Source organism: Nycticebus coucang, chromosome 21 (assembly GCF_027406575.1).
Source record: "Nycticebus coucang isolate mNycCou1 chromosome 21, mNycCou1.pri, whole genome shotgun sequence".
Classification (NCBI taxonomy): Eukaryota; Metazoa; Chordata; class Mammalia; order Primates; family Lorisidae; genus Nycticebus; species Nycticebus coucang.
In genome coordinates this window covers 52,735,611-52,757,688 of record NC_069800.1, presented here as the reverse complement: position 1 = coordinate 52,757,688, position 22,078 = coordinate 52,735,611, and the positions used below count along the sequence as shown (strand labels likewise).

General features: G+C 45.3%; 1 protein-coding gene across 1 annotated transcript in view; it reads left to right on the top strand.

Moving 5' to 3' along the window:
- The first annotated feature begins 6,153 nt into the window (after nucleotides 1-6,153).
- ELMO2 (engulfment and cell motility 2) overlaps nucleotides 6,154-22,078 on the top strand; it is a 38,162-nt gene continuing 22,237 nt past the window's right edge. Inside the window, exons 1-5 of the mRNA XM_053574624.1 lie at nucleotides 6,154-6,244; nucleotides 17,662-17,783; nucleotides 18,114-18,154; nucleotides 18,603-18,675; nucleotides 19,026-19,076. Of these exons, the coding sequence (XP_053430599.1) occupies nucleotides 17,706-17,783; nucleotides 18,114-18,154; nucleotides 18,603-18,675; nucleotides 19,026-19,076 (243 nt within the window). The 5' untranslated portion in view covers nucleotides 6,154-6,244; nucleotides 17,662-17,705. The remainder of the gene's footprint in view (nucleotides 6,245-17,661; nucleotides 17,784-18,113; nucleotides 18,155-18,602; nucleotides 18,676-19,025; nucleotides 19,077-22,078) is intronic.

The window sequence follows — 22,078 nt, the reverse complement described above, 5'->3', positions numbered from 1 at the left end:
CAAGAGTGGGCCTTCGCCTCTTCTATAATGGCTCCCTCTGTTTTTCAACAAATGGGCAGTTGCTCTGGACAAACAAGACTGAGTCAATAAAACTCAAGAATGTGTCCACCTGCACTTGGCATCCAGACTTGGAATTCTTCTCTCCTTCTGTTACTGGTGGCTTAGTTCTTAGAATCAGCAGTCTCCTAATTAATTGAAGTTTCATAGGATATTTAAATGTTCAGGGTCATTATTGCTGAATGGTTCATTAATAATTAGTCCAGAACCAATCAAAGACAAGTTGGATTTATGATTTTTAAAATTTGCTCTTGAAGCCAAAACACCAGTTCCTTCCATATGTGAACAAGAGCACAAGGAGCAGGCATATGTCCAGATGAATACACTGGACTTCAGAAATGCATAATGTATATTACACATATTACCTTGAATTCAAATTGTAGTGAAAACCGAAAGAATAGTGTCTGCCCATGTTGATGTGTCATGAAAATAAATCCCCACTCTTTGAGAAAAGCTCTTTGAAGCAAAGCCAAACAGAACGTGTTTTTTACCTCTATTTAGAAATAAATAGAACAAAGAAAAAAAGAAAAGGTGTCCACTGTAGCAAAGAAAGTGTAGACCAGTGAAGGAAATCCCTAGCCCCAAACAGGCTCTGAGCCCCAGGACCCAGATATAGCTGGAGAGGATGAAGACCAGGGCTAGTGTGACAGAGGAGTCCTGGGTTGGCAAGAATATCTTACTGTCCCCACCACAGTCACCACGCAGCCGTGTACATGTACACACATGCACGCATCTGTTTGGGCCACTGCTAACAACCCCTATTAACTGAATGCCTACTCTGAGGTGGGACCTTTACTCACTTTATCTCAAGTAACCCCTTCACTGGCCCCATGAGTTAGTTCCCACTGTTTTCCTTATTTTACAGATTAAGATAATTTTCAGAGAGATGAAGCAAATTGCCCCTGGACCCATAAAAAGGATGGCAATATTCAGCCAGCACGATCCATACTGGATTGGTAAAATATTGAAATTCTTCCCTATTAATGGTAAACCATACCTGCTTCAGACCTCTGAGTGTTATTCCCATTTCCCTCACAGCCCTGACCTCTTCCTCCACCTCTAACCCCTTCACCTGCCCACACTCCAGTAACTAAAGACTAAGGCCTTGGCTTACTGTGGGGAGGCGGATGGGGAGTATTCAGGGCCAATGCTTCGAGGGCTGTCTGTTCTAATCCGCCAGCGCTCACGTCTCATTGGTTGCTACGTATTTTACATTTACTAATTAGGACTGTTTGTTTCTATTGTAACCAAGGTTTTACTGCCAAACACACAGCTCCCGGGGCCAAGCTTACCGCAGGCTGGGGGCTCATCTCCGGTTCAGACAGACGCAGTGAGTTCTAAGACTAGTCACCCAGAGTCGTCTACAGCCTCCTTGAACTTGAATACAGAAAGAGGCTAAATCCCCACCAAGCAGTAGCTTGGTTAATTACCATTTTCTAAGAAATTACCCAGTCACTGCTCTGTGTCTGCTGTGAGCGAAGTAAGGAAACTTGCCAGGGGGCGCTCCAGGCCCAAAGAAATGGCAGCAGACGCAGGTCAGAACCTGCTTGTTCAAGCCACTCAACTCGAGATGCTAAGTAATTTTCTTCAGCTTCCTCTTGTGAAAAATCGGAGGAATAACAATAATTACTAATTCAGAGGGTTGGAATGAAGGTTAAATTAGGTGCAGTACGTAAAGGCCCTAGAAGAAAATAAATGGATGTAAAATCCTTAAAACAAGCCTTGCCCCCACCCCAATGTTATATTGGTAAGCGGTAGCCATTGTTTTTCTTCACCGTGGGTGCTAAAAAATTTTCAAATCTCGTTGACTCTGCTTAGCTAATGCCGTCTTGCTTCACACCACGGAGACAGACAGACAGACAGACACACACACACACACACACACACACGCGCGCGCGCGCCTTTCTTTTGATGTTAGAGGATGATCTCCTGTGCCAGCAGAGGGCACTAGTCTCCCTCCCGCCGCCTGCACACGCCCTGCTGGGGGGTCCCAGCTGACAGCTGCCCACGGTCTCTGAATCCCCCGCCCCTTTCTTGGGGCTTTCGCTCACACAAATACATGATAACCACCCCACCCTACCCAGTTCCTGGAAGAATGATCTTCTCAAATTAAGTTATCTTGAATGATGTGAGCCCCCAGCCTGCAAGAGCTGGTGCTAGACTGGCTGTCTGCCTCCTGCCCTTTTCTTCCCGCTTAAAGAACCAAGTCACCATGAATTTTCTTAATGACGATTCTTATTCTCCCATTTTAGCCATTTTTCTTCTCTATCTGAGGCAGAGAGTTGTCTTAAGGGAGACAGCACGGTGTTGCAGAAAGGACAGCGGCCTTGAAATTAGAACTGGATGTGAATACTGGTTTCACCGCTCAACCAAAAAACCCTGGGAAACTCCCTGTGCCTCAATTTCTTCATTTGTAAAATAACGATGGCAACAGTCTGTACTTCATAGGAACTTAAGGATCAAATGGGAGATGATGTAAAGATTTTAGCACATAATCTTATCTGTATCCAGGCTTAGTAAGTGTGAATTGAAGAATGATGTGTCTAGACATAGGGTAAGTTAAAGACATACACTTTGAAATCAAGACTGACTGGGGTACCAGCCAGGCTGTGCAGCCTTAATATATGTTTTGCATCTCTAAACTTCAATCTTCCACATCTTAAAAATGGGCATTCTACTATACGATAGAAAGTTGACTGTTTTAAGTGTGATTATGTATATAATAGACTCCAGTATAAATCGTGGCACATGGTGGACCCACAATAACTGCTAATTCAATTTCCTTTAGCAGATTCGTGCAAGTTTTGACATTTATGAGCTACCATATATAATTCCTTCTGGTGAGGTGGAAGAGATTGTATTTTGGGATTAATTGTATGTCAGAAGGGCCATGTTTAACTTATTCATATTTAGAAAGATTCAAACATATGTCAAGTTCATAGGACCTTTTTGTTTATTCAACAATGCAATAAATAAGATATTGACCACACAAAACACTGTAAGTGCTGGAGATACAGCTATGAACAAGACAGTCAACATCCTTTTCATCATGAAGCTTACAACTGACGTGGAAGTCAGAAAACAAAAAGTAATAATGTGACATCCAATGCCAGAAATAAGATTAGAGCAGGTTAAGGGAACAGAATGGGGTGGAGGGGCTGGAGTATAGGAGATAGAGTGGTCAGGAAAGACTTGTCTGAGGAGATATTAGAGCATGACCTGAACACAGTGAAGAAATAGGCCATGGGATGATCAGGGGAAGAACATTCCAGAAGAGGAAACAGCAAGTGCAAAGGCCCAGAGTGGGAAGAAACTGTATGTTTGAAGAATGAGAAATTTGACTGTAAGACTCAAGCAGTGAGCTAGGGGGACAGCGGGAATAGAGCAAGTCCAAGAAGTAAAGTGTGAGATGACTTAGGGTCCTGTAGACCATGGTAAAGATGTTTATCTCTATGCTGCTCACCACTCTAAAGTTGTAACCTATTACCGCTCGTATGGATGCTGATGGGAATGACAGAAGCACGGATGTGGCAGGGGAGAAGGGATAATTGCAGAAGCAATGTTCCTGAGTAGGTGACAGGAGATGAAACATAGGGTACACCTGCAGCGTTTTGCCCCTACACGAGAGCAAGGTACTGATGCAGGGGACTGGAGGGTGTGGAGATGAGACGATGAGATAGTTTTCTCCTGGCTTCTTTCTTCCTTTTGTTTACCTTCAAAGAAATAAATGAGGTCCTCAGTGAAAAGTGAAGAGTTGAAGGCAGGAAGAAAGAGGATGCAAGAGAGCCTCCGGGTGGGTGAGAGGGAACTGACTAGGGAAACAGCAGGATGGCCCCATCTGGGAAGGACCCATCTGAACCAGAAAGCTTCTGTATTTTTCTCCAGTCTTTTTCACTTGCTGGGCACAGGTATGGCATTGTTGGTGAGCAGAATTGGGATTCTCCAGGTGAATAATTGGAGAGAAGGCAGCATGGTAGTTGAGGGTGGATGCGAGGGAGTGATTATAGTAAAGACCAGGGTTCTAAGCTGGGTAAGGAAGGAAGTGAGGCCCCAAAGGGGGTGACAGAGTTTACAAATATGTACAGTCAAGTGGATTAGAGAACTAGGAGGGCATTTTGATGTGTTCTAGTTTCAGATGTGATTTTAGGGGAAATAATTATAGATAGTTCACTCACACAATAAATACGTATTGACAGCCTACTATATTTAAAAAATTTTTTAATTTACTTTTCATTGAACATTTATGTGCCAAGCACGGTGCTAAGCATTCTGTGTTTACTGCAACTCATTTAATTCTCACAACGGTCCACCAGGACTGGTACTGTTATTCTTCCCACTGTAAAGATGAGGTGAAGCTTGGGGGCACAAAATGTAAGGAGGCTGTCACTCTCGGTGTGGTGTGAGTGCAGGGTTGCTGCTAACAAACAGACCCTCCCCCCAAAAAAAGTTAGTGACTTAAAGAACAAAGATTATTTCTCTTTCCTATAAAAGTATGAGGTGAGTATCCCAGGTCAGCGGGTGGCTTTCTGCTCCATTCCATCATTTGGTGCCTCCTATGCTGTGGCTCTGTCTCCCAACAAGTCATCATCATCATAAGGTCAAGTCTGGGTCCAGCCAGTGAGAGGTGAAAGCACAAACTTGACCAGACCTTTTTAGCAACGTCAGCTAGCACCGAGCCTCAACCTCCCTCAGCCTCAATTTACTCACTGGTGAGACAGGACTAATATGAGTCATTATGAAAGTTTTGAGATATACAAAAAATCAGGAAACATAAAATCTGCACAGATGGAAACAAGTGAGGCCCACCCTGCAACAGTGACCTGTCCGCTGTGTTTCTTGGAAGTGAAATAATGGACCGTAACACAGTCGGTCTCAAAACTTTAGTAGTGACCTACATAATAATCATCCTAAAATGTTCTGAGGATCAAATAAAACGTGTAAAACTGCCTTGAAGCCTGTGAAGTGCCATGTAAGTGGGAGTCACGAATGAGTCTCTTTGCTGACTTTTCAGTTCTTTATCTGGAAAAAGGGCAACACAATACCTATCTCCTGGGATTGTTGGGGTCCTCAAACTATGGCCTGCGGGCCACATGAGGCGGTGTGATTGTATTTGTTCCCGTTTTGTTTTTTTACTTCAAAATAAGATATGTGCAGTGTGCATAGGAATTTGTTCATAGTTTTGTTTTGTTTTTTTAAACTATAGTCCGGCTCTCCAATGGCCTAAGGGACAGTGAACTGGCCCCCTTCTTAAAAAGTTTGAGGACCCCTGTAAGGATTAAAGTGTAAACTTGGGAATAGAGCAGGCATAGCTTGGCGTCTTGTTCTGCCCATCCCCGGCTATATGATCTGTGACTCTCTGAGCCTCAGTTTCCTTATCTGTAATAAGGGGATCAGCACACTAACTATATCACAGGGCTGCTGTGAGCCTTAAGAGAGATAGCAGGAGCTAGTCTGGCGCTGCGCCCGGCCTTGTTCCGCTCGGCAGGTGCAGTGACGAACGCCACATCCCACAGCTCCCTACCAACAGTGCAGCTGAGTTGTACCCTTCTGCCTCTGCTCAGCGCCCACGGGCAGCCCTGGGTGCCGGTATAATTAGCTCCATCGCGGTGGTAAGCAGCGCGGCCGCTCACAGCCTCTGACACGACTGTCACCTCCCACTCAGTCCCCAAAACCACAGTTAGACCCAACGCTGAGCGTGCGTTCAGGGCCCGCTAGGCACAGAGTGGAGTGAAACCAGAGGACAGCTTAGTCCTCACAACCTGATTTGGCACAAGGAACCAAAGCCTTTTCCTTCACTCTCGGACGGAGCGCTCCCACCTCCGGCAAAAAAAAAAAAAAAGTTTAGAGTTAAAAAAAAAAAATCTGTCTCTAGTGTCTGCTGGGAAATCACGTTCCTCCAGACTCGAAGCCCGCGGAGAAATGCATCTGTTTCTTTAAGAGGCCTCTACTGGGGGGGCGGGGACCGCCGGCGTTTTCCCCCTTACTGGCAGCTGGGCCGGCCCTTTCTTGAATGACAGATAGACAACCCAATTGAAGAAACAAAGTTCAGCGTGACGACGAAACGGAGCAATCGGAGCCCGGGCCGGCCTGTGCGGGGCGGGGTCCCAGGAAGGCGGGGCAGGCGGAGGCTGCAGGAGCCGCCGAGGCCAGACCCGGGCGCGGGAGCTGGGCCTAGGTCAGCGCCCTGGTGAGTGAGGGGCACTCCAACGGTCAGGGCTCGCCCGGTGGTCAAGAAGGGCTGGACCGAGGGACGCAGGGAGGAGAGGCTGGGCCGGGGGTTGCGGCCTGCATCTGCCCCGGGAGCTGAGGGGCTGGAGAGGCGGGCCTGAGCTGGACCGCGCGGGTTCGTCCAGCCCCGGAGGGGTCGCGGCGGCCCAGCAGAGTCCGCAGGGCGTGTGGGGAGACCGGGTCCTGGACCCAGAAGGGGCTTCGGGTGCGGGAAGAGGGTGGGCCAAGCGGTGAGACGCGGGGGCTGGGCCGGGCAGCGGTCGGAGGGAGAAGGAAGGGAGAAGGGAAGAGAGTGGGTGGGAGGAGGAGGAGGATGGGAGGGAATGGGAGAGGGCTTGAAAGGAACACGAAGAGCTTCGGGGGAGGGCTGGCACACGGCCGAAGCCCGGAGGTCGAGCTTGCCCTGGTCCATCACCTCGCCCCGTCGATCCTGCTGGCTCAGTAGCCCCCACGATCCATCGTCGCCGCTTACTCCCCAGTTCAGGCCTGTGGCTTCCTGTCTGTCACTTGCCGTGTCTTAACTGGTCTACCCACAAGCCCTGGGGCAGCTCTTCTGTCCACCTCACTCTCTGCCGGGAGAAATCTTTTCAAAAGGCAGGTCATGTCTGGACACTGAGTCAGGAAACTGGCTGGCTTTCCACCCCTTGCGGGGTTAGCTCCAGATCATCACTCGGGCCCTGGAGGTCCCACAGACCTCTCCAAGTCTCAGTCTACTAATCCCACTTGGTCAGTGTTCTCCACACATTGACCTCTTTTTGTTCTTTCTACATCCCAAGATTTTGCCTTCCTTAGGGCTTTTCACTTAGGCTGTCCCTGGGCTGCCCATGAGCCCTGGCTTAGTTTAGTAAACTCTTCTTCATCCTTAAAATCTTTGCTGTGATGTCACGTCCATAGGGGAGGCATCCCTGGTCTTTGAACCCTTGACCAAGTGGATTCTCCACTTTCATCACCCCATGTTCCTCTTCACAGTACTTGCACAACTGCAGTTGACATTTATTTACCAAAGTATTAATTCCTGTCTATCCCTCCCACCAGATAGTATGATCCACAAGGAAGAAGGTAGTGGGTGGCTTTGCTCCTTACTGGGTCTCCCCCATCTCACACAGGGCCAAGTACTGCCAAGTAAATGAATGCAGGGTTTGGATTTGGCAAGAGGAAGGGGATGCGAATAGTGGTTGCTAATGTCCTACCTGTGCGGGAGGGAAACCAACATTTGGAAAACCAACATTTGGAATACCTTTTATGTGCCAAGCTCTATTCTAGGTGATGTCCAATAGAGATATTATGTGAGTCACATATGTAATTTTAAATGTTCTAGTAGCCACATTTTTCGAAAGGTGAAATTACTTGGAATGTATTTTGTTTAACCCTATATATTCCAAAATAACATTATTATAACATGTAATCAATATTAAAACATTACTAATGGGACATTTTACATTTATTTTTTGAACTAAGTTTTTGAAATCTGGTATGTATTTTACAGTGAGGACAGCCCATCTCCCTTCACAGTTGCCAGTTTTCAGGTGCTCAGTAGCCACATGCGGCCTGGGACTGTGGTATTGGGCCACAGGGCTAAACATTGTGTATACCTGCTGGTGTTTGATTCCCTCTAATTTTTTTTAGATAAGTATTGTTATCTGCATTATTACTTATAATAATAGTGATGCTCCCCTAAGATGTTACCTGCCAGGGATTATCCTATAGTCTGTTCATTTTCCATCTGATCTTTTTGTACTTCATGCATCCACTAGGGGCCAAGGAAGTTTGGGGAGGCAGGAAGTGCAGACCCAACTTGTTAAAAACAGTCACATGGGTATGCACTGATATTAGCTTGTTCCATACTGAGATAACCTGTCTGGATGTACAGTATCACCTGCCGAGGTGGCTCAGGAAAAGCATATTTGATGCCATTGAAAAAAAAATCTGCAAGGCAAGTCCTTCTTTGACTCAGTCACCATACCTCAGCCCAGCCTGCGCTAACTCAGCCTGGTCCCAAGGCCTGGGTAGAAAAACTTATACACCCTGCTGCATCTCAAAGATGTGGCGAACACTAGGCTTGAGTTTACAGTCTGGTATTCAGTTCCCAGTTGCTCACTGGTGAGGCCATTTGTGGTGATTGGGGAATATAAGTCACAGCCTTCATCTTCGGGATACATATAGTATACTCAGAAAGACAAGACCAGGGCACATAAATGACTAGATGTTGTGCAGGCTTCATGTGGTGTGATGAGAAGCCAGAATCGGTGGTATGCCAGAGGCTGCAAAGTGGCTGTTGTGGTCAAGTTGCATATGTTCTATTTTTTTTTTTTTTCTGGAGACAGAGTCTCAAGCTTTCGCCCTGGGTAGAGTGCCATGATGTTATAGCTAAAGCAGCCTCCAACTCAGGCTCAAGCGATCCTCTTGCCTCAGTTTTTCTTTTTCTTTTTTGGTTGGGGCTGGGTTTGAATCCACCACCTCCAGCATATGGGGCTGGCGCCCTACCCCTTTGAGCAGTGTCCCAGTTTTTCTATTTTTAGTAGATCTGGGATCTCACTTTTGCTCAGGCTGGTCTTGAACTCATGAGCTCAAGCAGTCTACCCACCAGGGCCTCCCAGAGTGCTAGGATTACAGGCATGAGCCACCCTGCCCAGCCAAGTTGCATATGTTCTAGAAAATGTTGAATTTGAACTCCACTCCTCTGGGCAGTGTGTTACTTTGCAGCTTGCCTGGTCCTCACATGGAGGCTTGGTTTATTTACTTACCTGCCTGGCTGCTGAAGGCATTTGAATTTATAACCCCATTAGGCATGCGAATTTAATTTGAGTCACTAGAAAAGATTTGCTGAGCACATGTTATGTGCCAGGGATTGTTGGCCGCTGCTGTAAGAACTGACTATGAAATTTTTGAAGGTTCTTCCTCTAGGAAATTGTAATAAATAATAATAGTACAACTAAAAAATGCTTTGCCTTTTATATCGACTTTTCTCGCTAATTGCCTTCATATATGTTCTCTTATTTTATAATCAATATACAAAATATATAGCTCAGTAGGTAGGGCTTTTCAGGTTGGGGAAACGTGGTTACAGTGTTTTTGTAATTTCTTCAGGTTCACACAGTTAGGATTCTGTATTATGCTTAATGCTTTATTGTCCCACTTAATGTTCACAACAGCTTTTTAGGATTGGGTTGGTTCCGATTCCCACCTTACAGAGATGAGGAAATTGTTAGAACTGGGATATAAATTCAGGTCTTTCGTACTCGAGAACACAAGCTCCTAACTGTTAAGCTATGCTGCTCACTAGAAGGTCAAGGTTGGAAGATACCTCAACAACATCCAGCACAACACTAGTGTAGATCAGGACCTGGGTGCAGAGAGGCTTGTTTTGTGACAAAGCTGTGCCACAAGGGAAGGACTAAACCAGAGGTGGGCCGAGGCCTTCTTTTGTCCCTAACAGTGGCATGACCTTGCCAGCTTCTCTGGACCTCAGTTCCTTTATTTATATAGTTGGAGGGCTTGGCCTAATTTTACACTGAGAGGAACAATGCCGTGTTGTGATGGTCAGTATTGACGGAGTCAGGCCCACAGCCCGAGAGATTTCCATCATAACCCAGGACTCTTTACAGAACACTGCCTCCCCTCCCAGGCTCCACCTCCCTGTGCAGCCAAGGTAGTCTCTGGTAGGCTTCTGAGTAGAGAGGGACAGTTTTCTAAGTTTATCTGTATTTCCCATCTCAGTTTCTGTTTGCTTCATTTCCCAAAACTCAGGCAAGTGGCCTGTAAACACTAACCCTTTCTAAACCCATCACCTGTGTTAATTATTGTAGTTAGGGATTTGGAGAGTTCTAGGTCATTGATAATCATCTATCAGGAGTGTTTTTATCCTCTTTTCAAGGCCTGGGCACCCTGGAAGATACTTCAGGTCACTTCAGGTGTGGAATTCTATGGACTCAGCTGTGTGCCAGGCACAGTGCTACAAATTGGGGAGAAAGTAGTTGGGTGGGCAGTAGACACAGGCTTCATGAGTCTGTCTTCAGAGTGCTAGATGTCCTTGATCAAAGGGTTTCAACCACCACCCATTAAAATCTTCTGTGGGGGGAGCTTTTAGATGGCTTGGGGTGGACATTGATGATGTTCAGCTGAGTTAAGAACCACTGGTGTCGAGCCCGCTTCTCAGACATTAGCATCCCTCTGAACCACCCTGGGATCTTGCTTGACTGCAGGTTCTGATTTTGGTGGGGGGGAGGTCCTGGGTGTGAAGGTGCTTCCACATTACTTCGGCAGGCTCCCACCTGCCCGTGCTGCTGGTGTGCAGATCACACTTTAAGTAGCCAGGGAAGAGACTGTACACAGAATTTTAAATCAATAGGCATGTATACGAAGGTACGTGTGGAAGATTGGGAGCACAGAGGAGGGTACAATTAATTTTACCTGAGGTGAGAGGATTAGGAAGGACGTGTAGAAAAGTGATTGTCCTAGCTGGGCCTTAAAGGTTGAGTAGAAGTTTGACAGCCGGACAAGGAGAAGGAAATAACACAGCAAAAGTACAGACTTGAGAGAGCATGGTTTTCAGGGAACAGGTGGTCTGGTGAGAATTTAACATTTACTCCTGTAAACAAGAGTAAATGTTAAACTGAAAGCCAGTTCCACCCTGAAAGCCAAGGTTGAATGCTCTCCTGAGGAGTCTGAACACTATTCTTTAAGTTTAGAAACACAATGGAAAGTGTCTACCCAGGGGAACAAAAGACCCAGGCAGGTCTTAGGGTAGGAGTAAAGATAAATAAACACACTCAGTTACCCTGCCCCTACATCCATCCTCACCACATTTTTCCTCTATGTAAGTGAGTGGCTGTTAACTGTGTTTGGGTGATGTGTCCAACGCATTTCAACAAAAAGGAGAAACCTCAGCTGCTATTAGTATGGCGGTCCTTGCCAGGGTTTCTAGCAGTAAATGTAAGAACTGGAATCTCTGCCAGCTGAATCCACCTTCTTCTTTATCTTAGATCTATATGGTCATTCAGTGGACTGACCTAGGGGAAGTTGAGTCATTTCTTAGATGAGAAGAGTTCAAAGAGGGAAGCCTCTAGTGAGATTGTGTTCTTGATTAGAACAAGGGTGTGACCTATAGTTGGCTTCCTAGTGAGGGTTGCATTCTATTGCAGGAGACATAAACTTTCTCATGCCTCCCCCACTGAATCAAAAGCAAAAGAACAGAGCAAAAAGCACACATCATCCTTATTTTTAAAGAAATGGGGAGAGGGAGGGAAGCTGGAAACCTTCTGGCACTTTCTATCCAGAATTCCTTCCTAGTGAGAGGGGATCATCTTTCACTTCCTTAAAATGGGCTCTCCAACCCTGCTGTCAGAATTGGCTCCTGAAGCAGTCACTGCATGGGTGACTGATAAAACTCCATGGGGCCTTTTGTAAGGTGCTGGTTTTATAAGCACACCTTCCAGAAACCACTTGGAGATGGTGCCATTGGGGACACTGATGGGCCCTGCCCAGCTCTGTGTTTGAAAAGCTCAGCTTTCATGCTTATGCCTTATAGTAGAATTACCTTCTTCAGGTCACTGTGTGCCCCTCTTCTGTTTTGTGGCATTTGGAATTTTCTAAATCGTTTTGTAAAAATATCTGTGATACTTTAAAGTGGGAAGGAAGGAAAAGAGTGGAGAGTTTTTGATTTGGAAGGGGCCCCTGTAAGCCTAGATGAAGAACTCTGGCTCCCTCATCCTGGCTGTTTGCTATTGAACCACGGTAGGGTAGAGCAAGAGGCTATTTATAACCCTGAGAATTTTTGCAATGTTATTGAATTGCTTCGACCTAATTTCCACTTCCTTTCTGAAATGAAAATGAAGAGAGTAAGCAAATACGTGGTGGAAGGGTTCCCTACAAAGAGATCCATTACCCTAGAAACATTATCTAGAGAATATTGTTACCTTTCCCATCCTTGGTTCATAGGAGTGGGACAAGTCATAGCCTTTGGATTTAAGCAGACACAGGCACTTACTGAGCCATAACTGTACATCAGATGTTGTGCTAGATTATGAGACAATATAGTTGTACCTTCCCTGGAGGAGGAGTTAAGAAGAGAGATGTGTAAATGTGTAACTGTAATAGAGTAACCGTAATAAAGTATGACAAGATCCTTTATGGTGTCATGAGCAGCAAGCTGCGAGAACACAGAGGCCCCCTATTCAATTTAGTTTTTCCAGGGAAAGGTAGAGAAAGCTAAAAATGGTACAGAGAAATGACACCTTAGCTAGGCTTTGAGACTGGAATAGGCGCTCTTCTGACAGTCTCTGAAAGTCAGAGAATGTGCACAGGTGCAGAAGCATGGGAAGGACATGGCAGGCCTTGTAGAAATAATAAGCGGTCAAGGGAGGAATCTGGCTGGACTGTGAAGGACTGAATGCCACACAAGAAAAGTGGACTGCCTTTAGATAGGGGGGTACTATTTTCTGTGACATTAGTGAGCTCTTGTTACACAGGTCTCTTAGCTTCCGTGTGCCTTAGCTTCAGATACATAAACCCACAGTCTCCACAGAGCATCTGCTGTGGGCCAGGTGCTGAGCTACTTGCTTTCATGTGGCTTTCTAATAACACCCAACAACCTGGGATTAAATTCTGGCTGTGCCACTTACCAGCTGCGTGACAGTGAGCATGCTGCTTAACTTTTCTGTGCCTCCATTTTCTTATCTGGAAAGCAGGGATAAGTCAGATACCACACTGCCTTGCTGTGTGGATTAAATGAATTAATATATATGAAGCCCTTAGAATAGTGCCTTAGCATTATGTAATTGTTAGCTAATGTCATCACTGTTGTCATATCATCAAAGTATTGTGTAGAGGGAAGAGAACTAATTTTGGAGTTCCAAAAGCCTTGCCTTGAGACGGTTCTGAGACGGGTATAGAGAGGTGCAAGGGGGACCAGTGTCTTAGTCCATCTGAACTTCAGTCGTTTCACCTGTAAAACAAAAGTGTTTTTTGGAGTTCCTTTTTTTCTAAAGACAGAGTCTCACTTTATCGCCCTCAGTAGAGTGCTGTGGTGTCACAGCTCACAGCAACTTCCAACTCCTGGGCTTAAGTAATTCTCTTGCCTCAGCCTCCTGAGTAGCTGGGACTACAGGCACCTGCTAGAACACCCGGATATTTTTTTTGTTGTAGTTTGGCCAGGGCTGGGTTTGAACCCACCACCCTTGGTATATGGGGCCGGTGACCTACCCACTGAGTCACAGGTGCTGCCCCTATTTTTCGGAGTTCCTATAAGCATCAACTATAACGCAACAGAAGTGACTAATCAACTATGAAGTGGCTGTCTGTACATTACCATTAGATGCAATGTGATCACAGAGTCGCCATATAACCAGTCTGTTTTAAACAAACCAGACTTACCCAAGTGGGTTTTCTGCCGCTTACTTCAGCCATCGTTAATTAAGTACTGACTTGATACCATCATCTTATGCCAGTGACACTGCTGTCCTGACCTCTGTTTTAGGGTTCCCCCAGAACTCGGTATCAGTTTTAGTCTTAGACTTTTTAGTTGCAATGAACAGAAACACCGGCGAGCTTAATTTAAAGGACTTTCGTTGGGTTGGAGGGAATTTTAGGTACCCCAAGCATGGGAAGTGTCGCCATGTAATCTGGCAAGTCATCAGGCAGTGACTTTTCCCATCTCTTTCTGAGATTTTGTGGTTTCTGGCCTCAGTTCTTCTATGTATTTCTAGATTCTTCCTGCAGAATCACTTCCTCTGCAAGGCTCTTAGGTTTTACTTCTCTATGTCTTTGGCTGGTGAGTGGCTTTGCGATGGTGCCTACTCTGAGGCCTGCTATGACCGTACTGCTGTAGGGCCCCTTATCACCCAGCTCCCTTAGACTATGCCTTTCAAGTTCAACAAAAAAAGTCCAGCTAACCTTAAGTGTCCATTTTGATCTCTTCAGCGATGGCAGGGTTGGGAGAATGTCATTCAATATAAATAGGTCTACTGGGCTTTGTGGGAAGGGAGAGAGTTGTTGAGAATGGGGGCCTTTTTGCCTCTCAAATAGTCTTGGTGGTTGCAAATCTCCATACTTTAAAATGGTATCAGTTTTTGGAACACCCAAGAGTCATTCAGGTTTAGCTTTTCTTTTTCTTTTTCTTTTTTTTTTTTTTTTTTTGAGACAGAGTCTTGCTATGTTGCCCTTGGTAGAGTGCCATGGCGTCACAACTCACAGAAACCTCTAACTCTTGGGCTCAAGCGATTCTCTTGCCTTAGCCTCCCAGCTACTACAGGTGCCCGCCACAGCGCCCGGCTATTTTTTTGTTGCAGTGGTCATTGTTGTTTAGCTGGCCCGGGCCAGGTTTGAACCTGCCAGCCTGGGTGTATGTGGCCGGTGCTCTACCCACTGAGCTACAGGCGCTGCCAGGGTTAGCTTTAATAACTAGATAACCAACCTAAAAGTGTCCAATGGGATCAGAAGAAAGCTATTAACTACAAACCAATGAGTTTCACCTTATTTATCTCCAAAGATAGTATTCAGAAAGGAGTTGAATATATATATAAGGTTTGTTTTCTTAGCAGTATCATCAAAGTTAAAGGTAAAGCTGCTTTTGTGAGGACTTTAAAATAGGCACCCTCATTTTGGATTTTTGAAGTTCCACTTAAGCATAGACTTAGGAGGCCTGAGTCACTGGACATCTTACATAGAAGAAAACTGAGATTTGGGTTGTACTCACCACAGTGGAACTAGAATTAGGCCCTGAGTCCTTTGGCTCTAAATCCAGTGGCTTTCTAAAGCTGGGAAAATCATGGCAGTCCAGTGCTCTTTCTCTGTACCTTTACTGTCTACTTGTTTTAAAAATAAAAAGCCAAACTAAATAACAAATGGTCTAAAAAGCCATCGTGTACAATCTCATGTATATGAAGTGCAAATCCAGGCAGAGCTCATAGTCAGTGATAAACAGAAGTTGCCTTTGGGACTGGGGGGTGGGGATTAACTAAGAGGAGGCAAGAGGGAGTTTCCTGGGGTGATGAAAAGGTTCTTGTTTTGGGTGGTAGTTATAGGGAGATATATGTGTGTGTTTATATTTGCACAAATATATACACTTAAGTTCTATGCATTTTATTGTATGTAAATTATATCTCGGTTTTAAAAGTGACCTTACAATTGTGCAGTCCCACCTCCTAATTACAGCAGATTTACCAGTGAGGATAAGGGTGCCTTCCCTAGGCCTCCAGAGATTCATTGCGCCACCCCTGAAATCGGAACGCCCTGTTTTGCTCTGTCACTGGAACAGAACAGAAGTTATGCTCATGGGGCCAGTTTCTTTTCAGAGGTTACACATGAAAACTTCTGTTGGGAGCTGCTGAATTCATGGAAGCTGTAGGGGCCCTGAGGCCAGCCCACTTCAACCCCTTTTGGCTCGGTTTAGATGCAACAGGCAGAAATTCAGGCTAGCTCAGGGGAAAGCATAGAGCACTGGGCAAAGTCAGCTCCAAATTGTGTTTCCCCTTTACTACTTCCTGGCTGAGTGAACTTGGGCACTTAACGAAACACTGAGATGTAGTTTGCCAGCTTCAAATGGAGGCGATAATCCTATTTTGACTACTTCATAGGTCAGCTGGGAGGGCACAATAAAGTGTAATAGGTGAAAGCACTTTGAAAACCATCTCTTTTACATTGTCATGTTCTATCATGGTATTTTTGACAGTCAACTTCCGAAGCCATCTACCCTGATTAGGAAATGGTCATGAAAGATTCCCTCTTGCTGAGGCCTGTGAGTTTGTTGAGGATGGGACTTTTACCCTTTTTCACCAAAGAGGTTTGTACACAGCAGACTGTGAGAATTAACATCTGGTTTGGGGGTTGAAAAATTGATAGTATACTCGAATAACAGCTTAGCAACAGCTATGCTCTGTGTGCCAGAGAAGCATGCGGTCTCCATTAGTGAGGCATGGATTGCGAGTGAGTGGCTAAAGCTGGAGGTTGCAGAAAGGTCTTTTTCTTTCTTTCATTTTTTTTTTTTTTTTTAGATGGAGTCTCACTATGTTACCCTCAGTAGAGTGTCATGGCATCACAGCTCACAGCAACCTCCAACTTTTGGGCTTAAGCGATTCTCTTGCCTCAGCCTCCCAAGTAGCTGGGACTACAGGCGTCCGCCACAATGCCTAGCTATTTGTTGGTCGTAGTTATCATTGTTGTTTGGCAGGCCTGGGCTTGGTTAGAATCCACCAGCTCCCGTGTATGTGGCTGGCGCCCTAGCCGCTGAGCTACAGGCACGGAGCCCAGAAAGGTCTTTTTCATGAAGAGAGAGGCCTCTCCTGAACCTGTAGGCAAGGAGTGTAAACATACATTGAAATAATCCATCAGTTGAGTGACTTCCCTTGTCCGACCTTGGAAAGAGAATGCTTTAGCTACTGCTTGGAATACCACTAAACTATGAAGAGTTGCCTAGGATACCAGTCACATGGGCCCATCTTCCAGACTTGTTTAAATTGATTTATTTTCCTTTATTTTGGAGAAAGGTGGGGGAGGGGTCAGAGGTGCTTACAAAGCCTTGTTCTCCTATAGAGGAGCCTTTGTTAGGAGATCATTACCTCCCTACATTTGAACCCTTAGCAGCCCTTGCCCTTGGCAGTAAGGACTGAAATAGCATTTCCTGTCCCAGTTCTCTTCCCCCTTTTCTGAACGTCATCCCACACAGAGGAGCTCGGCATTGTATCCTTTAAGGGAAAAAGGGTGGTAGCAATGAGTAGAGAGGAGGCAAGGGAGCATAGCTCGGCCCTGCTGACACTGGGGTGGAGTGGCCTGGCTCCTTCAGCTAAACACTCAGCCATGAAAAGGCTGTCTATTCTCGTCTGTCTCAGAGCACATGCTTCTCCCCTCCCAGGGCTTCAGATAGCAATTTACAGTAAATATGCTCATCTACCACCAAGACCTCTTGACCTTTAAACTAAAGAGTCATGTTGGCAGATCTTGCTAGTGGCTGATCTGTAGATGATAGATAGGTTTTCCCATTTCTACTTGCTGATTTAATCTCAGGAGACAGAAGCCCAAGAAAAGGTTGTGATATGATCTAGAAAAATTCAAACCAAGTATAGGCGTCCTTCGGTATACAAGGGGGATGGGTTCCAGGACCCCCCCACCATGTAATCTGTCATTAGGAAAAGTGGGCCCTCCGCATATGTGTGTTTCGCTTCTTGCAAATACCGTATTTTCCGTCTGCATTTGGTTAAGAAAAATCTGTGAGTAAATGGACCTGGACAGTTCAAATCCCTGTTGCTCAAGGGTCAACTGCAGTTCCATATTACTTTACACAGGATCTGTCTTCAGACCCTGCAAAATATATATCAAGAGTAAAAAATGAAGGCATACTCTGCAACTTCTTTTCTTATTCTGACTCTTATTCTTCCCCCTCAGGCAGCTGTGTCCGTGTCTTGGAGAAGTTTGGCCCATTGGGAACAATGCCACCACCATCAGACATCGTCAAAGTGGCCATCGAGTGGCCAGGTGCCAATGCCCAGCTCCTTGAAATTGACCAGGTACACTCCTGATAATGAGAAGCAGTGGTACAAGGAGAGGGCTCTGGGGAGGGCACGGCAGGCGGTGTCTCAAGGGTTGGGGACCTTTGGCATCAAGAGGAAGAACCAACGATAGGAAGGCTCAGCCTTGAGCCTGGAAGGTCTGGTCCACCTTAGGAAAGTTCAGTCACCATGGCTTGGGAGAGGCTTCCTCTTCCTCCTCTGTCAGGAAAGAGGTCTGTTCTCATGGCCCAGGTGGCTCATTCTTATGTCCCATCTCTTGATCCTGCTGGTTAGAACCTTGGCATGAGTCGAATATGGTTGCTAGTGAATAATCTCTTTTTCTTTCAGAAGCGGCCCCTGGCATCCATCATTAAGGAAGTTTGTGATGGGTAAGTTGAAACAGATCTCATTTCCAACAGAGCAGCTCAGACAGAGAAGCACTGCTAGACCTTGAAGGAAATTCTGCAGGGGATCCCCAGTTAGGCAGGACCCCAGTGTGGGCCTCTTGGGGACCATTGTCTGATGAAAGAAATACAGTTGATGAGGCTGCCCCTGAGATGTGTAAATCTTCCTTTTTTCCTTTTAGTTCAGGAGTGCCCTACCGTGGTCCTGGTGGGATCTGAGCACTCCCTCAATTGTATGCACCTCATTTTGAGTGCAAATCTGTACAGAAGGCTGAGGTGATTTTTTTTCCACATCTCAACCAAAAGCTTTGGGTTTTTTTTTTTATTATACTTCAAACAGGCCTTGAGCAACTCTGGGAAGTCATTTATTTGCAGTTTCTGGACAGGCTCAGAGGAGTGGCCAAATGTGATGTATTGTTTTTCTCTCACACAGGTGGTCATTGCCAAACCCAGAGTACTACACCCTCCGTTATGCAGATGGTCCCCAGCTCTACATCACTGAACAGGTTAGTACAGGGAGAAGCAGTCAGTATGGTCCTTGCTCGAAGTGAACATCTAGGTATTCGTCTCACCTAGCATCCAGGTAGCTTCCATTTGTTAGGTAAAGAGCTCTTCACTATGCAGATTAGTGCCCACCAGCCCTTGTCCTCCTCTAGTGGCTGGGAAATGTGGCTTTTTTCTGAGAGCCCACTGTGCTTGAAGAGGATCTTAGAAACCCTTTGCAGAAGGACAAAGAGTTTGTCTGAGGAGACTTAGTTATAACTACTTTTAAAATGACAAAGTGTTTTTCTTGATTGAACTGGCTTATACTATTTTAACATTTTATCTTAGTTGCTTTTTGTTTTTTGCTACCCAGACTCGCAGTGACATTAAGAATGGAACGATCTTACAACTGGCTATCTCCCCGGTAGGTATTCGTCCTTCTTCAGGAGTTTATTCATTTAACAAACATACATGAGCACCTACCATGGCCTAAACTCTGTTCCAGAAACTAGGACTATGGGCATTAAAAAGTCATTCTTGGTTCTAACAGCCTACCTGGGAGTAAACAAATATAAGGGTCTGGAGAGAAAGTTGCCTAGGGAGTTGTAGGAACTCAGAGAAAGGACCATCTAACTCAGCCTGGGCATTTCTGGGAAGCCTTCCCAGAGAAGGGGATGCTTAGCTCAGATGTTAAAGGATATACAAGAATTAGCTAGAGAAAGAAGAAAACAAAAGGTATTCCCAGCATGGACAAGGGCACAGAAGGCTGGAGTACTGGGTGGCCAAAGGCCCGTAGCAATCATTGAAGCTACTAGATATTGAAGGCTACTGGGTGGCCTGCTCATGGGTTTGAACGTTCTCCACAAGGAAACCGGAGATGTTAAAAGGTTTTAAACAGGAAGGTACATTATATTTGGATTTAAGTTTTAGAAAGATCATATGAATGACAGTGGGGAAGATGGGCTAAGAAAAGGAAGGCTGATGGTAGGAGGAACCTTTAAGAAGCTAATGAGGATGTTAACAGCCCAGTGAAGGCAAGTGATGGTAGAGATGAAAGGGTGGACATGAGAAATGTTTAGGAGTATATAACATGAATATATAACATGCTGAATATATAACATGCTGAGTGTGAAAGGGGAGAGGAGAAGTAAGGCTGACCTGCTGATTCCTGCATGGGTATGCCTTACAGGTCACTAAGGAATCAACCCGAAGGGTAGAAGAGACACCAAGATTGTGAAGTGACTGAGGTGCAGAGGGCAGGGATAGAGCCAGGATGGAGGAATGTGTGGTCTGTAGTTTTTAGTGAGCAGAGAGATTGAGTAAAGTGAGAGAACAAAAGCTGTCTGCTGACCCCAGAGTTCAGAGGCCACTGGTTATCATTAACAAAAACAGTTGTGCTGGGTTGGCCAGGTGGTCAGATTGCAACAGGTTGAACAGAGAAAGGTAAAGCGAGGACCTTGAGTCTGCCACTATATCCAGAGGCTTTCAAAGGAAGCAGACAGAGGAAGTGGTAACTCAAGAGGGATAGAGACTCAAAAAGATGTGCTTTTAAAAACAGGTAAAACATCAATATGTTTCAAAAATCAGAATGTTTGACAAAGACATAGAGAAAGGTCTCATCCTGCTCCTGTCCACATCTACCCAATTCCCCATCTCTCTGACCCTTCACAGTTGTTAACTTCTGTTGCAACTTGTGTCCTTGAGAATGAGGACGGTTGTAATCAAAGGAACCAGGACCTTGCTAAGTCAGGATGGACCCAAAGCCAAGGTGGAAGGCATTGCCTTGATTGCTCAACCCATGAGGAAGATGATCAACATGGGTGCAGCTTTGGTTACACTTGTCGAAAGGCAGCCAGAAAATTAACCTTATTTTCTTGGTACAGAGAGACCTCCCTCCCTCTGCTCATCTGAGAGGAGGGTGGTATGAAGTAATATCAGCTACCATGTACTGAACACCTGTATTTTGGTGCGTTCTGTATGCGTTATATTATCTAATCCTTACAAACACTCAATGAGATGAGTACTCTTGATAGTCCCATTTTGCAGATAAGAAAACAGAGACGTAGAGATATTAATTAACTTGCCACTTTTTATATACCTAAAAAGTGGCCGAGTAGGCTCTCAAACCTGGCTCCGCCTGACTCTAGGCCCATATTCTTACCATCACACTCTTCTGCTTCCCTCTCTTCTGAACACTTCTCATCTTAAGGACTTCATTCTTCCCTCCTGAGCTCTGGTAATTTAATATGACAGTTTGGGAGTTCGTCACTTTTATGGAAGTCCCGAAGCATTTCACAGCCCTCCTGCACCACACCATTGGCTTTGCCAGAAGCACATCTCTCTGAAGCGGGAGGCAGGAGCCCAGAAATGCTGTCTCAGGAGGAAAATTTGACATTTGGAGTTGGAAGTTTCTAAGTGGGATGCAGACCAGTGCTCTTCAAATTGTTCTATCCTCTGACCTTTTCTCATGGTACAAATTTCTCCACCACAGAGATAGTGGGGAAGTCTGTATCATAGAGAACAGTGTGCTGTGAAGGGCCATCTCTGTAACAGGAGAGGCCAAGGGGAGAGGGCCAGCAGGCCTGACTCCTTAGCTTTAGCCAGTGAGAAAGGGGAAAGATTGTGGGAGTGTTTTTGCTCATAGGTTCTTCTTTACAGCAGATAATATTAAATTAATGCTAAACATTAGAATAGAGAATGATGAAATGGTACACAGCAAGACACTGACTATGAAGTTAATAAGTTCAGCAAAGGGAAAGACAGCAGAAGAGGGACTGTGGCCATGGCTTGCAGAAAAGGAGGCAGGGATCCTGCTAGGAGGAAGTTTTGTTTCCACCGCTATCATCTTCAAGAAACTGTTCTAAAATTAACTGTTACTGGCTCTTGATTTTCTTGAAGTTTCCCTAAGACTATCACTTGGAGCAGCAAAGATATAGACTTCGAGAGAAAGTTTGTTTAAAAAAAAAAATAAAAAGGTCAGGCTTATTGCATTTTAGAATTAAAAGGGAACTTAAAGGTCATCAGATTGAATTCTTCACCTAATGCAGGAATCCCTTCTATAGCATCTTTGACAGATGGTTGTCCAGATGGTTGATTGCTTCCAGTGACAGGGAGCTCAATAACTCAACAGAAACCTCATCCACTGTCTGACAGGGTTAATTGATAGAAATTCTTCCTCTGTGAAACCAGTATCTGTTTCTCTATGACTTACCGTAGTTAATGGGTCTCCCAGATCTCTCTTGTATTCTCTTGGCAGGAATTTTTTTTAATCCATAGACCATAGTACAGAAAAAATATAGATAACTACACATTGGTTTGGCATACAGTAACTCCCTAACTGATCCAGTAAACGTTTGTGGAGTAACTCCTAAGTGGTGTGAGAAGCTGGTTCTGCCTCAGGTTCTGATGTCCATACAAAGGCCCGAA